The sequence below is a fragment of the Eriocheir sinensis genome, chromosome 39 (assembly GCF_024679095.1).
Source record: "Eriocheir sinensis breed Jianghai 21 chromosome 39, ASM2467909v1, whole genome shotgun sequence".
Lineage (NCBI taxonomy): Eukaryota > Metazoa > Arthropoda > Malacostraca > Decapoda > Varunidae > Eriocheir > Eriocheir sinensis.
The window spans coordinates 12,611,780-12,629,188 of record NC_066547.1 but is presented as its reverse complement, the minus strand read 5'-3'; the positions used below and the strand labels follow the sequence as shown (position 1 = coordinate 12,629,188).

General features: G+C 41.2%; 1 protein-coding gene across 1 annotated transcript in view; it reads right to left on the bottom strand.

Annotated features, from left to right (window-relative positions):
• The window catches only part of LOC127009011 (diuretic hormone class 2-like), a 138,462-nt gene that overhangs the window by 1,559 nt on the left and 119,494 nt on the right, over nt 1-17,409 (bottom strand). The window contains exons 3-4 of the mRNA XM_050881589.1: nt 6,134-6,227; nt 2,003-2,104 (exon numbers count right to left, since the gene is read on the bottom strand). Coding sequence (XP_050737546.1) covers nt 2,003-2,104; nt 6,134-6,227 — 196 coding nt within the window. The remainder of the gene's footprint in view (nt 1-2,002; nt 2,105-6,133; nt 6,228-17,409) is intronic.

Below are 17,409 nucleotides of genomic sequence, written 5' to 3'. Positions count from 1 at the left end.
TAATACGATGCTAAAGTCACCCCTTCAAGGAACTTATGAATATTTATGATGCGCAACACTGAGAGCAAAGTTGTATGGGCGGTGCGAGAGAAGTGATGAGAAATGGAGACCTGACATGGGAAGGAGGAGGAAGGAAAGAGGAGAGTAGGAAGGAGGAAGGAGGCAAGAAAGGAAAGAGGATAGAGGAGGACACCGTAGAGAAAAGGAGGATGAACTGAGAGAAGCAGAAGAATGTGTATGAGAACAAGAGGAAAAACTGTGGAGTGATAGGAAAAGTGTGCAGAGGAAGAAGGAAAGAAAAGATGAAAACGAATGAAGTGAACATATATATTTTTTTTTAGTTTCCTTTGCCTTTAACTTTTTCCCTCATCTGGGCGCTCCTCCCCCTCCTCTTCCCCCTCATTCTCCTCCTCCTCCTCCTCTTCCTTTCAACCTTGTTCGTCTCCTTTAGCTCTTCTTTCTCTCTTTCCTCGTCCTACATCTTCCTCAAGGCTGGTTCTTAAATCAGATTCAAGATTGCCTCACGAACAAGAATTGGCTGGCGTCCCTCTCCTCTCTCTCCCTCCTCCCCTCCTTCTCTCCCTCTCTCCTCTCTTCCTCCCTCCTATTACTATTCCTCCTCCACCTTCCTCCACACCATTCGAGTTCAGTGGCTAATAATTTCTAACTTGGTGTATATTACTTTGCTGTTGTTTTCCCTTGTCTCTCCGTTTTCTTTAAGTGTATTTTTATTATAGAGAAAGTGGAGGCTGTTGCATTATTATTATTATTATTATTATTATTATTATTATTATTATTAGTGACGCTTCTCTCTCTCTCTCAACAATACCAACAACAACAACATTTAGATTTAGATGGCACAATAACAAAAATATCAAGGAGCAAAAGATGAGTATAAATTTGCACTGATATAAACAAAAGAAACTGTGAAAATTATATCGTAGTGGCGGGTGCTTTTGTTTAACCATTCTACAACGCTAACAAAACGCTAACTAACACTAACTAACACTAACAAAACAAAGTCGTTATCATCAACAACAACAAAAACTGAATCACCCAAACAATACATACAGTAAATCGATACATAATGACTAAACAAATAAAGAAAGCAAACTCGAAAGGAAATAACAGATAGGGAACCGACATTTTTTTTCTTGTTATTTATATTTACTTTCTAAAAACAAATATTTAAACTAGGATATGGGGGAGGAAAAGAAAATGATAGGACCCCCCCCCCCCTCTCTATCATGCTCCACTAAGTTATTCAATCCATAAAAAGTGTTGCCTCTACCCTACCATTCCATCCTATCCATCCTTCTCTCCTCTCCCTCCTTCCTTCACTCCTTTACTTCTCTGTCCCACCCTATCCGTGCTTCACTCTTTCCCTTCCTCCCGTCCCCTTCTCTTTCCATCCCTTTCGTTCCTTTCTTCTTCCCTCCTATCCCTTCTCTAGTTTATCCCATCTTTCCCTTTCCCCTTTTCCTCCCTCCTTCCTTTTTAGCCTCCCATCTCCTTTCCTCTCCTTTCCTCCCTCCTTCCTTTCTTCCCTTACTATTCTAATTTATCCCATCATCCTCCCTCCTTCCTTTCTTCCTTCCCTAACTTCTCTATCTTTCTCCTTTCTTTCTCACCTTACTTCCCTCCATCTTTCTCTTTTCCAGCTCGTCCCTTCCGTCTCTCTCTCTTTCCATCCCTCCCTTATCTCTCCACAGCATTCTCTTCTTCTCTTCTTCCTTTTCGTCTCTCTCCTCTCCCTTTATCCCCTTTGTAGCTCATCCCATCCATCCCGATCTCTTTCCCTCTCTCTCGCTTCTCTTATTCCACCTTATCCATCCCTCTCCTTTTCCTTCCCTGCTCAACATACATCTCCATCCCATCCCGTCCGTCCCTATCTCTTTCCCTCTCTCTCGCTTCTCTTAATTCACCTTATCCATCCCTCTCCTTTTCCTTCCCTGCTCTACATCTCCATCCCATCCCGTCCGTCCCTCTCCCCCTTACTCACTTTTCTAGTTCATTGGCTCTGATGATGGAGTGGCCGAGTCTCGTCAACAACTCGAGCACATAGTCCGGGTCCTCTATCTCGACCACCGCGTGCGAGGCCTCCCTGCGAACACAAAGACAAGGGGAATTCAATACTATGGAAATATGGCATACCTGGGATCGGGGCATATGGAGGAGGAGAGGATGGGGGTGGAAGGTAAGAGGGAGGGAGAGAGGTTCAGGGATTGTATGGAAAGATGGAATACCTCGGAGATGGACGTATGGAGGAAGAAAAGGAGGTGGTAGTGATGGTGGTGGTGGTGATGGTGGGTAAGGGGAGGTGGAGGAGGGGAGGAGGAGAGGAAGGGTGCAGCGAGGTAGGGAGCGGCAGAGGGAAAGGGAGAGAGAGAGCAGTTTCCTGGTAAGCATAAACAAACTTCACATTGGGGAACATTTTCAATTTGACTAAGTGAATTCTTGCCCCCGAGCGATAAATAAATTCTGTTCAACCCTCCTCCTCCTCCTCCTCCTCTTCCCCTCTCCTCTCCTTCCCTTCTCCCTTCTCCCCTCCTCTTCCTACTCCACTTTTAACTCTCCCTTCTCCTTCCATCATGTTTCTCATTTCTCTCTCTCTCTCTCTCTCTCTCTCTCTCTCTCTCTCTCTCTCTCTCTCTCTCTCTCTCTGTCTCGGCCTTGCCCTTCTTCCCTTCATGGTAGTTTTATGCAACAAACATTCAATACAATCTATATTAAAATTTTCTTGCTCCCTGTAGATATGTTTCTCTCTCTCTCTCTCTCTCTCTCTCTCTCTCTCTCTCTCTCTCGTCTTCGTTCTATTTTCATCCTTTCTCATTCCTTCTATTACTTCATTTGTTCTTTTTTTTACTTTCCTTCCGTCCTTCCTTCCTTCCTTCCTTCCTTCCTTCCTTCTCTTCTTGTCACTTGTCATTAGTATATATTGATGTGTGTGTGTGTGTGTGTGTGTGTGTGTGTGTGTGTGTGTGTGTGTGTGTGTGTGTGTGTGTGTGTGTGTAGGTGGACAGGTGCCTCTGAATTACCTGTGTATGGTGTCGCTGTCTACCTGCCCGACACACTAATTAACAGCTTCCCTCACACCTGTCTGTTTCCTCTTCCCTCCTCTCTCCTCCTCCTTCTCCGTTTCCTCCTCTCCTATCTTCTGTATTGTCTTTATTCCTTGTTTCTTCTCTTTCTCTCTTGCAAAACCTCCATTCTCGTCCCTTTCCTACGCTTCCTTCTCTCTCCTCTATGTCTCTTCATCATCTTTCTTTACTCTCTTTTTAATCCTTCTCTCTCCTCTTCCTCTCTCCCTCCTTAGTCTGCACTCCCTCCACCTGCCTCTCTACTTTTGTTCCTTCTCTCTCTCTCTCTCTCTCTCTCTCTCTCTCTCTCTCTCTCTCGTCCCCTCCTTCCTTTTTTCCTACCGTCTCCTCTCCTCCATCCTTGCTAGACAGATCCATAAGATTAAGATGAGGAGATGATGAAGAGAAGGAGGAGGAGGAGGAGGAGGAGGAGGAGGAGGAGGAGGAAGTAAATAAGGATGCGGAAGATAGGTAAAAAAAAAAAATAAAAAGATGAAAATGGGTTACTGTGAAGATGATGATGGGAAGAGGAAGTACATTATTATCATTGGAGAAAAAAGAAGGGAATTTAGAAGACGACGAGAGGTGAGTAAAAAGATGAATATGGGAATAAGGAAGAGAAGTAATTGAAGGAGAATTTATGAAAGGAAAGGCAAATAAAAGAGAGAAAAGGTAGAAAAAGGATGATGACACTATTGATGATGATGATAGGAAGGAGGAACAGGTAGAAGAAGAAGAAGAAGAAGAAAAAGAAGAAGAAGAAGAAAAAGAAAAAAACGAAAACTAAGACGTAGACGACGAAGAAGAAGAAAAACAAGAAGAGAAGAAAATATATAAAGAAAAAAACCACAAAGAATAATTTACACAGTCTATTTATGAGCTAAGAAGAAGTAGAAAAAATCCCTTAGTGTATAAATATGGCTAAAAAGTTAATAACCCTAAGTAAAAAAAAAAAAAAAAAACCCTTCCGGCATTCACCTGTAAATTACCTGCGAGTTATGTTTTGTTTAACTGTCAGTGCTATATTTAAACCTCCCTTACCTGATCCCCTTTAAACCCCTTTCTCAGTATTCAATGTCCGTTTGTGTGCTTGTTAATTGTGGTTTGTGTTGCGAGGAAAACATTTTAGTAGTCTTCATTAAACTTATTCATCCGTTTACCGATTCGTTCAGCTTTTGTTTGTGTCTGTTTGTTTTTGTTAAGGAATTGTGTTGTTGTTGTTGTTGTTATTGTTGGTGGTGGTGGTGGTGATGGTGAGTCTGGTAGTGGTGGTCGGGGTGGTGGTGGAAGCAGTGGAAGTGATGATTGTGTGATGGTGGTGATGATTGTGGTGGTGATGGTGATTGTGGTGGTAGTGGTGGTGGTGGTTGTAATTGTGGTGGGGGTAGTGGTGGTGATGGTTGTCGTGATGGTAGTATTGGTGGTGGTGGTGGTAGTGGTGGTGGTGGTGGTGGTGGTGATGCCAGTTCTTAGCTTTAATTTATGGCCTTTCAAAGTTATGAATCTCCTTATGAATGTCTCGGAGTCACGTGAATACCTTTTTTGGCGGGGATAAAGTTTCTTTGTATCTAAAATGAATGCGTGTTTGCGCCTATCAGGGTTAATGTTTCCAGGAAGCCGTTTGTGTGTGTGTGTGTGTGTGTGTGTGTGTGTGTGTGTGTGTGTGTGTGTGTGTGTGTGTGTGTGTGTGTACTAATGGTCGTATCATTAAAGCTATTCATACATAGCTACACATTTAGTACAAATTTTAGTTGCCTCAATTAAAAAAAATATTAACTGAAAAGCCTCGAGATTTGACCCTTTGCTTCCCTTTGTAATTTGGGAGGAAGGGGAACGAGGAATAGAAGAGATAGGAGAGATATGAAAGTGGAAAAGGAAAGGGGAGGGAAGGAGGACTGAGTAAAGAGAGAAAAGAGGAAGGAAAGGGAAGGAAGAAGGAAAAGAGCAGTCCCTTTCTCTACTACCAATACTATCATCATCACAACGACTACTTTTATTACTACTATTACTGTCATTATCATCACCACTTCTATTCCCCCGTCTACTACCAATACTATCATCATCACAACGACTACTTTTATTACTACTATTACTATCATTATCATCACCAATTCTATTCCCCCGTCTACTACCAATACTATCATCATCACCACGACTACTTTTATTACTACTATTACTATCATTATCATCACCACTTCTATTCCCCCGTAACTACCATCACCAAAGACCACTATTACTAACAGAACGTCTACCTACTTCGACCATTACAATTACTACTTATTGCCCAGTTACCTACAATTACCACTACTTCATTTACTATCTTCCTGTCATTATCATTACTATCTGTTCTTACCTACCTACAATATTGATCTATCTACCTACCTACAGTCATTACCTACAGCCATTAAGCTACCACCACCATTTCCATTATTACTTCAACGGCAACTGCTATTAATATTGATACTGCCGCTACCACCAACATCGCCACCACCTTCAAAACAACAATAACGAAATAACAGAATAATATTAATAACAGGATCTAATACTACAGGAGGTAAGATTTTTAACCCTCTGTCAAAGGCCGAACGTGGGGCATTAAGATTGTGAGAAGAGGTGGAGGAGAAGGAGGGGGAGGAGGAGGGAGAATAAGAGGTCGTGATGGAGGAGAAGGAAGAGGAGGAGGAGGAGGAGGAGGAGGAGGAGGCGAGGGTGATTCATCAAGAGGACGGAGACACAGCTAATAAACAAGAACATAACTCGTCTCTGTCTCATTCCCTCCTTCCATAACTCTAACAAGACAATTAAAGGCAGACAGACAGACAAACAAACAAACTGACAAATAGATAGACAGACAGATAGACAGAGAGAGACAGACAGATAGATAGACCAATAGATAAAGAAACACAAACACACACACACAACACACAAAATAAATAGACCAGATAAATTTTCTCCTTAATTAATCCCTTTACCGCCAGCCACACAGATGAGAGAGAGAGAGAGAGAGAGGAAGGACAAACAGGTGTGGAAGCAATTAGCGCCACCTGACTCACCTGTTGACGGGAGTGGCGTTGACTGAGGACACGAGGACGAAGGCAGCCACCAGGGAAACGAACACCACGCCGAGGTTGTTCATCAGGATCGCCCCTGCGGAAACGGACGAGGGTTAGAGGGATGCAGGAAAGGAAGGTTAATTACTCTTGTTTGGGAAATGAATGAAAAAGAGAAGACATTTGTGTACCATTCTGTAAGAGAGGCCACGAGGAAAAGTATATTATATTTCGACAAACATAAAAAAAGAAAATTACTATATGAGGGAAAGGGAGGAGAGAGATAAGACGTTTGTGTATCATTCTGCAATCTTTAAGCTACGGGAAAAATGATGTGATAAAGGAAAGGTATGGGTTTAACAGGGACAAAGTGGACCATAAGGAAATGATACTAAAATAGGAAAGATTCTTGTGATTTAGAGTTTTCATCTTTGTCATCTTCTTCCGCTTCGTTTTTTTACATATATTTTCAGGTGCATAAAAGAAAAGACAGGAGGAAAATAAGAAAGAAGGGAGAAAAATGAGGGATATAAAAAAGACACACACACAAAAAACACAGGAAGAAATTAAAAGAAGAAAGAAAAAAGAATGAAGAGAAAAGATATGGAGAAAAATACGGAGGGAAAAGATAGGAAACGGAGGACAAGCAAGAAAAGAAACGGAAGAAAAAATGAAAGAAAAAAACAGGAAGAAAACACGAAAATAAAGGAAAAAAATCGCGGAAAACATGGAAAACACAGAAAAGAAGAAAACCCCGAAGAGAAGCAGGAATATATAACAGGAAGAAGGAAGAGGAAGAAGAGGAATGATGATAATAATATGATATAGTGGTTTTACAGGGAGGAAAAGTAAATTATGAAACGTATTAAACTCTTTTTCCCTTATGACACGGGGTGAGGGACAGGGAGGGAAGGTTAGGCTATGAAAAAAAAAATGTTTGTTTAAAATGAAGGGAATACACTGGGACTCGGAACAGTGATATATCGTAAAGTTACAGCAAAATACATATTGATAAAGGAAAGAGATACTGGGGTTAGATGCATTGTAATATAGACTACGCCAAGAAGAGGGAAGACACTGGTTACAGGCAAAAAAGTATATCATATGAATACCAAACGAAAAGAGAAAAAATATGGTGATGGTAGAGAAACGAAAACATTAAGGAAATAAATGATCCACATAAATACAGATGAAGGAAGAGAAAAAGAGGAGGAAGAGAAGGAGGGAGATGAAAACAATTAATACAGAACGAAGAATAAGGAGAAGAAAAGCAAATGTGATAAGAACCAAAATAAAGGTAAGAGAGAAAGGAACATTTATATAAAAGAATTAACGTTTACACAAAGTCAAGATAAGAAAATGAAGACGAAGAAGCTGAAGAGGAGGACGATGATGAAAATTTAACATGGAAGGAAGACTCAGAGGAAGCAAAGTAAATGTGATATGAATAATAAGGAAGATAAAATTAAGTTGAGAGAGAAAGGAAAATATAAGTTTACATAAAGCAAGGAGAAAGAAAAGAGGAGAAAAAATTGAAAAGGGAGAAGGTAGAGACGGAGATAGGAGGTATGAGAGGAAGGGACAAAAAAGAAGATAAAAAGAAAGAAGGAAGGATCATAAAATTACATAGTGACGATAAATAGGAAGAGATACAAGGAGAGAACTTATGAAGGAGGGAAGGAGGAAGTAGATGGAGACAGATAGGAGGAAGAGAAGAGAAAGGAAAGAAAAACAGGGAGAGAACGGAGAGAAAAAGAGGGAGAGAAGAAACACAGAGAAACAAAGGAACGAGGAAGAGAAAGAGACACAGGATGGAAAGTCTTAAGGAAGAGAGTGGGAAAAAATAAAATATGAAAGAGAAAAGGAAGAAAGTAAGGAAGGGAGCGGAAGAAATTGACGCATATGAAAATCTGATAAAGAACGAAGGATAAGAAGAAGAGCAACAGGTAAAAGAAGAAGAAGCAGGTGAGATGCGGCCGCCAGGTGAGGCTTATCTCTTCTTAATGTACCTGTCGCTCCCATTCAGCCTAATTATGTGATGGGACTAACTAAGCTTATTACGGGAGGCCTCCTTGAAGACCCGCGCCGAGGAGGGAGGGAAGGAGCTAGGAAGATGGGAAGGTACTGAGGAAAAAAAGATAAAAAAGGGAAAAGAAAAACCATGGGGAGAAAGGAAAGGAATATAGGATGGGAGAAAAGTACACACAGAAAGAAAAGAGAAAGTAAAAGGAACAAAAATGGAAAGGAACGCGGAAAGAAGAGACAGGAGACGGAGGAAAATAAGGGAAATGGAAAGCGGAAGGAGTATAAATGAAGAAGAGGAAATAAAACACTTGGGAATGAAAAGTACGGAAAAAAACACACGGAAAAATATAGAAAAAATAAATACACGGAAAGGAAAGAACATAAAAGTAAAGGAAAACACGATAAGAAAACGAAGGAATATTGGATGAGGAAAAAAAGATAGAAAAGAATGAAAATGAATGAAAAAAAAAAGAGATGAAGTAAAGACAGAAAGGGTGGAGGGAAGAAGAAAAAGAAAGGAGTCAGGAAAATTGAAAAAACAAACAACAACAACAACAAAAGAATGAAGGAGAAAAGTGAGACAGGCGAAGAAAACAAACAAACAAACAAAAACAATTAAAAACAAGAAAACTGGGAAAAAGTGAATAAATAAAAAAAACAAATAAAGACCACAGAGAACCTTTCCTTAATCTGCGGTCTCTAAAGTGCTCTCTACCCCTCCTTACCTGACGCAAATGAGAGAGAGAGAGAGAGAGAGAGAGAGAGAGAGAGAGAGAGAGAGAGAGAGAGAGAGAGAGAGAGAGAGAGAGAGAGAGAGAGAGAGAGAGAGAGATTATTTATGGCAGCGAAATGAGCAAAACATGACTTAATTAAATATTCCAATATACAAGCTTTAAAAAGAAAACGGATAATTAGAGGAAGAAAATGAAAGGTGGACTATGAAAACGAGATGGGAAGGAAGAAAGAAAAAAAATTGCAAGTAGAATGAATAAAGGAAGAAAGATAAGAAAAAAAGAATAATGGAAAGAGGGAAGTAGGAAGAAATAAACATAAAGAAGAAAACGGAGAATTCATGGAAAAAACTAAAGGGTGACTATAAGAAACAAGGCGATGTAAAGTAAGAGAAGAAAAAAAGGAGATGCAAGACGAGATAAAGGAATGAAGGAAGTAGAAAGAGAGAGAAAAAAACAGAGGAGCGTGAAGACAGAGGAAGAAAATGAAAGCTGAGTTAAAGCACAGAAGAAAAGGTTATATAGAATTATTATAAAAGATTGAAAAGAACTGTAGCATTAATGTGTGTGTGTGTGTGTGTGTGTGTGTGTGTGTGTGTGTGTGTGTGTGTGTGTGTGTGTGTTTTACGGAGAGCAGCCTCTTTACGTCAACAAAGGCATAAAAAAGACACTTAAATCTCTTTATACTGTCATACGAGAAAAAAAACTTCATTCGGGGGAAACTGAAGTAGTGAAGTTCTGTTAGTCCTTTCGTGGTTTCTTTTTTTTTTCTTTTTTCTTTTTGTCTTTCTATTTATTTATCTATCTATCTATCTATCTATCTATATTTCTTTCCTTCTTTCGCATTTTCTATTTTTTCCTTTTTATTTTTTTCTATCATTCATTTCTTCTTTACTTCTTTTCTTTACCCTTATTTACTGCCTTCTTTTTTCTTTTCTTCCTTCTTTCCTCCCCTCCCTCCTCTCACTTTCTTGTCCTTCCCTTCTTTTTTATTAATTTTTTCCCTCTTGCCTTCCTTCCTTCTTTCCTATTTTCCTTTCTTCCTTCTCTCTTTCTTTCCTTCCTTCCCTCACCCACGCCACCTCACCTGCGGCAAACAATTATTCTCAGGTGTAAACTAGAGGGAACAGGTGTTAAGGCAGTGTCGTGTAAACTCTGGCTGCAACATACACTCTCTCTCTCTCTCTCTCTCTCATCCAAACGTCCTATCTTTGTGGCATAGAAGTAAGCCTTGTCTCCTCCTCCTCCTCCTCTTCCTCTTCTTCTCTCCTTTCCTCCAACACTGTTACGGTGATGAACTCTTCAAAGGATAACATTCGCGCCAGAAGAGGAGGAATAGGAGAAGGAGGAGGAGGAGGAGGAGGAGGAGGAAGAGGGACAAACGTAACGTGACAGAAACAGGATTAGCTGCATTTTAAAGTCTCTTCTCTTTTCTCCTTTCTCATTATTCTGTCTTTCTTTTCTGTCCTGCTTCCTTTCTTGTTTCTTTCCCTAACGTTTTTTTTAATTTTATTTTGCTTTCCCTTTTCCCACTACTCTTCCTACTCACTGTCCTTCCTCCTCCCTGTCTTTCCTCCGTTCTGTTCCTCCCCTTTTTCTTCTTTTCCTTTATTCTCTCTTTTATTGTCTTTCCCCCTCATGCTTTCTTTTTCTTTTCTTCCTCTCTTTTCCCGCTTGTTTTCCTGTTCATTGTTCTTTCTACTTCTTGTCCCTCCTTTCTCCTTCCTGTTTTCCTTTGTTAGATTTCTTTGCTTTTTCTCAGTTTTCCTTTGCTTTCCCATACTTCTATTCTATTCGCTCCTATCTTTATTCTCCTCCTTTATCTCTGTTTTCCTTTCACTGTACATTTTTTTCTCATTTCTCTTTCCTATCTTCGTATCTTTCTTCCTTTTCTATTCCCTCTGTCATCCACTCTCTTATACGTCTCTCTTTCCTTCTTTCCACTTCCCATCATTCCTTCCTCTCTCGCTTTTATAACTCATTACATCCTTCCTTCCTTCTTCATTTCCTTCTTTCTCACTCGTATCCCTTCCTCCTTTCTTTCTTCCTCCCTTCCTCCTTCGTCACCGCCTCCTTCTCGGTAAATTTCAGGCTCTTCAGTCAACACAAGGACTCCTCTCGGCGACACCCCAAGAGGAGGAGGAGGAGGAGGAGGAGGAGGAGGAGGAGGGAGGGGTGAAGGGGTGGCAAGAAAGAGAGCAGTGAGACGAGAAGTAGAAGAGTGAAGAGACTGACTGACTGAAGTAGAGAGAGAGAGAGAGAGAGAGAGAGAGAGAGAGAGAGAGAGAGAGAGAGAGAGAGAGAGAGAGAGAGAGAGAGAGAGAGAGAGAGAGAGAGAGAGAGAGAGAGAGAGAGAGAGAGAGAGAGAGAGAGAGAGAGAGAGAGAGAGAGAGAGAGAGAGAGAGAAGAGTAGTGAGACGAAGGCATAAGGAGAAGAGAGGAAGGGAAAAGGAATGAAGAGAGTGGGACAAAGGAATGAAAAAAGGAAGTGAGGGAGTGAGAAAAAGAGAAGGGAAAAGGAATGAAAGGAAGTAAGATGAGAGTGACGAAAGGAAGGAAGGACAGGAGTGAAAAGAGGAGCGGAAGAAGGGCGAAGAACTGAAAGAAAACGGGATGAAAAGGCGAAAAAAGAAGAAAGGCGAAAAGCGAGTGAAAGAGTGGAACGGACATAGGGAAGACTATAAAAAAGAGAGAGGGAACGTAAGGAGCATGGAAGAAAAAATGAATGAGGTACGAATGGAGAGGGAAGAAGAAAAAGGGTGGGAGGAAGAGAGGGTGGGGAAGAGGGGGCGGAAGGAAGGGACCTCAGAGCGCTATACATCATACTGGCGGGGAGACTAAGTTGGATTAAGCTGCTCATCCACTGGCTAAGTTTTTGGATGAAGGATAGAGATGGAGGAGGAGAAGGAGGAGGAGAAGGAGGAGGAGGAGGAAAAGGAGGGGGAGTAGGAGGAGGAGGAGGAGGAGGAGGAGGGGTTGATGGTCAAGTTATGAAAAATAATGATCTTGTTAACTTGTAATGAAATCCGTCGCTACAGATACGTAGAGTTTTATATTATTATTATTATTATTATTATTATTATTATTATTATTATCATTTTATCATTATTAGCTGTAGTAGTAGTAGTAATAATAATAAAAGCAGTAGTAGTAGTAGTAGTAGTAGTAATAGAAGTAGTAAAAGTAGAAAAAAATAGTCCAAATAATGATAATAATAATAATAATAATAATAATAATAATAATAATAATAATAATAATGAGAATAACAGTAATAGCAAAAGGACAAGAAAACAAGGAGAAGAAGAAAAAAAACAACGATAACAACCAGAAAAGAAAACAGAGAGACAGAGTGAGGTTATAGATGACCTAAGCCTTCTTCAATGTCTTCAGGGCCGCTGCGTGTACTCTGAGCCTCGAGGGAGCGTGCATAAAAGGGGGAACTAAGGAGCATGTTTTGGGGCCTGGTGGACGATTGGCTGAAGGCTGCACAAGATGGCTTCAAGAGGACTCGTCAACAAGGGTACATTCCGGGATTGTTTTTCTTTCCTCTGTCTGTGTGTCTGGTTGTATGTTTGCCCTTTTTTTTTACAGCACAGAGAGCAATTCAAGGGCAACAAAAAGAAGATGTAAAAAAAAAAAGCCCGCTAACTGTTGCTCTCATATAATAATAAGTACAGAGTGGGCAAAAGAGAGGTCAACATCGGATGGTCTGTGTGCCTATCTACCTGTGTGTCTGGCTGTGTGCTTGTCTGTGTGTGTTTGTATGCCTGCCTGTCTGTGTCTGTCTGTTTGTATGTCTGTCTTTCCCAATCAATAGTGTTCTTTTGTGTGTGTGTTTAAACGTTTGTAATCAGATGAAAAATTGTTTATGTCTGTTTATCTATCTCTTGATTTATCTGTCTGTCTGTCTATCACTTTGTTTAGTATTTGCCAACCTGTTACCTATCTGTGTGTCTGTTTGTCTCTGCCCATCCTTCTGTCTGTCTATTTATTCATCTGTCTGTCTTATTTATCTCTGTCTCTCTATCTGTCTTCTTCAACTATCAACTTATTTATTAGTATACCTATCTATCATTTGGTCTGTCTGTTTACTTAATCGCTTGTCATCATGTCTGTCTGTCTGTCTACTCATCTGTCTGTCTCATCACTGTCAGACATGGGAAGTGGAAGGCGTCACCCCATTTTCTTCGACTTTCCAAAGATTCCAAGTTATAATTGAGTCACTCCTCCGCTTCACCGACTGACACTCGAAGACCTCCCCCTATCCCCCCGACAAGCCCACTGACATCCCCCCCCTCCCACTCCGACAACCCACCCCTCCCCCCGACTATTTCCCTCCCCCCCCGATAGCTCCTCCCCCTCTTCCCCTGACAATCTCCTACCGACAGCGCCCACAACCCCTCCCCCCCTCGCACCCCTTGATAACCCCCATCCACGACAAGACATCCGGGTCACCTCAGTTACTGGTGGGTTGATGATGATGATGAGGAGGAAAAAGAGAGTAAGAAGAAGGAGGAGGAGGAAGAGGAGGAAAACTAAGAGATATTGGAGGAGAACAATGACGAAAGCAAAAGAGCAAGGAAGAAGTAGGAGAGATGGAAGATGAGGAGAAGAAGGAAAAGGAGGAGTAAGAGGAGGAGAAGGAAAAGGTAAAAGGAAAAAGGAAAGGTAGTGGAGAAAGGAAAGGAAGGAGAGGAAAGGAAAGATAAGGAAGAACATGGAATAGAAGAGCGTAAAAAAACAAGGATTGAAAATAGAATCAGAATAAAAAGGGAAAGATTAAACGAAGAGGAGGAGGAGGAGGATAAAGAGGAGGAAGAGGAGGAGGGAGAGGAGGAGGAGGAGCGACTTGAAAAACCTTATTAACTTTCATTGTTGGTGGAACAGAAGAAGGAGGAGAAGGTGGAATGAGTGAAGAAAGGAGAGAAGAGAAGAGAAGAGAGGAGGCAAAACACTGATAAACGAAATTAGGTGGAAAAGAAAAAAATGAAAACAAAACAACGAGAAGATGAAAGAGAAAGTGACCAAAAATAAAACTAAGACGAAGGAACGGAAGAAAAAAGAAAGAAGAGAGAAAGAGAGAAAAAAATAAAACAGTCATAAACGAAATTAGTTGGAAATGAAAATAAGAAAAAAAAGAAAATAAGAGAAAGAAGGATAAAAAAGAAGAATATGGGAGACGAGAAATAATGAATAAGTGAGAAAAAGGATTGATATAAAACAAGAAAGAGAAAAAAATACAGGTTTAGCCACTTATACCTCTTCATCTCCTCCTCCTCCTTCTCCTCCTCCGCCTCCTCCTCCTCTTCACTGGCCGCTAAGAGGAGTTAAATTGACAAGGTTGTTTCCTAAATTACCTCTAGGATTTACAGGACAGGTACTAACGAGGGAAGGAGAGGAAGAGGAGGGGAAGAGGAGGGGAGGTGAATAAAGAGGAGCTGGGGAGGGGAAGGGGAAGAGAGGGTGGATGAAGGAGGGGAAAGGAGAGAAAGGGGCAGAATAGTGAAAGGTAAGATAATGGAGGAAGAATAGAAGAGGAGTGAAAGGGAAGAGAAGGTGGAGGAAGGAAAGGAGAGAGAGAGGAGCAAAAGAGAAGAAGGGGTGATAAAGGAGGAAGAATGGGAAAGGATCAAGGAACAGGGGAATAGAAGGATTGGAGATGAGGGAAGAAGAACAGGAAGGAAAGGAAAAGAAAGTGGGAGAGAGGAGGGGAAGAAGAAAAGAGGCTAATGGAGAGAAGTAGAGTAGTGAAATGGAAGAGAAAGTGAGAAGGAAGGAAGATGATTTAAGAATAGAGGAATAAAAGGAAAGAAAATGAGGGAAAAAACAGAGAAGAGAAGAAAAGAGAAAGAGGAAGTGAGGCGAACAGGAAGAAGCAGAGGAATGGAAGAAAAGAGAAAGTGGAAGAAGGAAGAGAGAGGATAAAGGAATAGATAGAGAGGGAATGAGGATAAAAAATAGAGGAAGGGACGGAAGAGGAAGAGGAGGTGAGGCAAACGGGGAGAAGCAGAGGAATGGAAGAAAAGAGAAAGTGGAGGAAGGAAGAGAGAGAATAAAGGAATAGATAGAGAGGGAATGAGGATAAAAAATAGAGGAAGGGACGGAAGAGGAAGAGGAGGTGGAGAAGAAAGAGAAAAGAGGACAAGAAGGAGAAGGTGTACAGAGAAGAGAAATAGGGGAATACACAAAAAAAGGAAATGAAGTAAAGAATAACAGTAGAGGAAGGGAGGGCAAAGGAAGAGGAGAGTGAACATGGAAGAGACGAGAGAGAGAGAAGAGGACGAGAGTGGGCTGGTGTTTGCTTTCATCATTGTCATCATTATAAAAGGTCTTTAGGGGTAGACAAAAGTAAATTAGAGAAGCTTTTTAGGGTAGACAAAGGTAAATTAGTCCATTCTGAGCCGGAAAATGGGAAGGAGGGAGAGAAAGATTGGGAGAGCGAGAGAGAGGGGAGTGGGCAGGGAGGAAAGGATGGAGTGGACTGGGGGATGGAGGGAAAAAGAGGAGGAAAGAGAGGGGGAGGAAAGAAAATGTTACCAGTGTAGAGAGAGGCATGAAGGAAGGGAATGAGGGGAGTGGGAGGGAGGGAAGGAGGGAGGGAAAAAAGGGGGAGATAAGAGAGAGAGGGAGAAGGGTAAGAGAAAATGTTACAAGCGAAGAGAGGGGTATGGAGGAAAGAATGGAGGGAAGTGGAAGTGAAGGAGGAGGGAAAGAGAGGAGATAAGAGAGGAAGAGGGAAGAGAGAAAGGTCAGGGAGGAAAGAATGGAGGGAAGTGGCGGTGAAGGAGGAGGGAAAGAGGAGATAAAAGAGGGAGAGGGAAGAGAAAAGGGTCAGGGAGGAAAGAATGGAGGGGAGTGAGTGGAGGAGGAGGAGGGAAAAAGAGGAGGTAAGACACGAAGAGGGAAGAGAGAAAGTGAAACAAGTGAAGAGGCAGGGATGAAGGGACTGAGGGGAGGGGAAGGAAGGGAGAGAAGAAAGAGGAGATAAGAGAGGGAGAGAAGGAGGGGGTGGGGGTGAGGGAGGGAAGGAGGGGGTAGGGGTGAGGGAGGGAAGGAGGGGGTGGAGGTGAGGGAGAGAAGGAGGGGGTGGGGGTGAGGGAGAGAAGGAGGGGGTGGGGGTGAGGGAGGGAAAAGTGTTACCAAGTGCGAGTCGAAAGGAGACCACTGAAAGCTTAATGCCAAAGTTGCCGTAATGAGATGGAGGAGGAGGAGGAGGAGGAGGAGGAAGAAGAGGAATTGGAGGGGGAGGAGGAGGAGGAGGAGGAGGAGGGAAAATTGAATAATAATTAGGGTATCCAATGTTTTCCTCCTTCACAGAATCACGTTAAAATGTGTGACAGAAAACTTTGCTGGAAGAAGATGAAGTTGACGAAGAAAATGATAATGATAATGATACTAGTGATAATGAAAATGATGGTAATAATAATAATAATAATAATAATAATAATAATAATAATAATAATAATAATAATAATAATAATAATAATAATAATAATAATAATAATAATAATAAAGAAAAAGAAGAAGAAGAACAAGAACAAAAACAAGAACAAGAAGAAGAAGAACAAAAACAAGAACAAGAAATGAAGAAGAAAAGAAGAAAAAGAAGAAGGAGAAGAAGAAGAAGAAGAAGAAGAAGAAGAAGAAAAAGAAGAAGAAGAAGCAGAAGCAGAAGCAGAGGAAGAAGACGAGGACAAAGACGCCGACGAAGAAGAAGCAGAAGAAAAAAGAAGAGGAAAAAAATAGAAAAAGAAAAAATAGAAGAGGAAAAATAAGAAAGAGAAAAAAGGAGAGATGAAAAAATAGGAAAAAACATTAACCCCCCCAAAATAAAATCCATTATCAAATCTTTTTTTAGCCAATAATAACAAACAAGAAACCAGACTAAAACATGTTTCGCGTGGAGAGAGGCTCAAAACTTCACCAGCAGACTTTACTTATCAATAATCTTCTTAGGGCGGAGAGGCTCTAGTTGCCAAATATATATACACGAAAAAAGTAAATAAATAAGCTTTCTCGTCTCTCTTCAACAAGTTAAAAGAAGAATGTAAGGAAACTCTGACCGAAGAAACTTATGACCTCATCTTTTTAAAACTTGTACCCGATCAAAGTGTGCATACATATTTTTTTTTTTCGTAAGAGATGCGAATATTGGAAAAATGTTGACCCTCTTGGCATTCTACCCTGCACTTTTCCTTCCCTTCCTTCTCACAGCTTCTTTCGATCTCCCTCCTCCTCATCGTTAACACAATCCTTCAATCTTTTTTGTAGACATCCTCCTCCCACACCACAGCCACCTCTTCTCTTCTCTCTCCACCTCTTCAATATTCTTTTCTTTCTTTGCAGTCTCTACCTCCGTTCCACCTCCTCCATTTGCACATCTTCAAAATCTCTCCTCTCCACGTCTTCAAGTGACCTCTACAAAGTTCTTTCCTCCTGTTATCGTTCCCACTACCTCTCCACCTCCTCTCCTCTACATCTTCTATCTCTTCTCCATCGCCTTCTCTCCACATTTTCCACTTC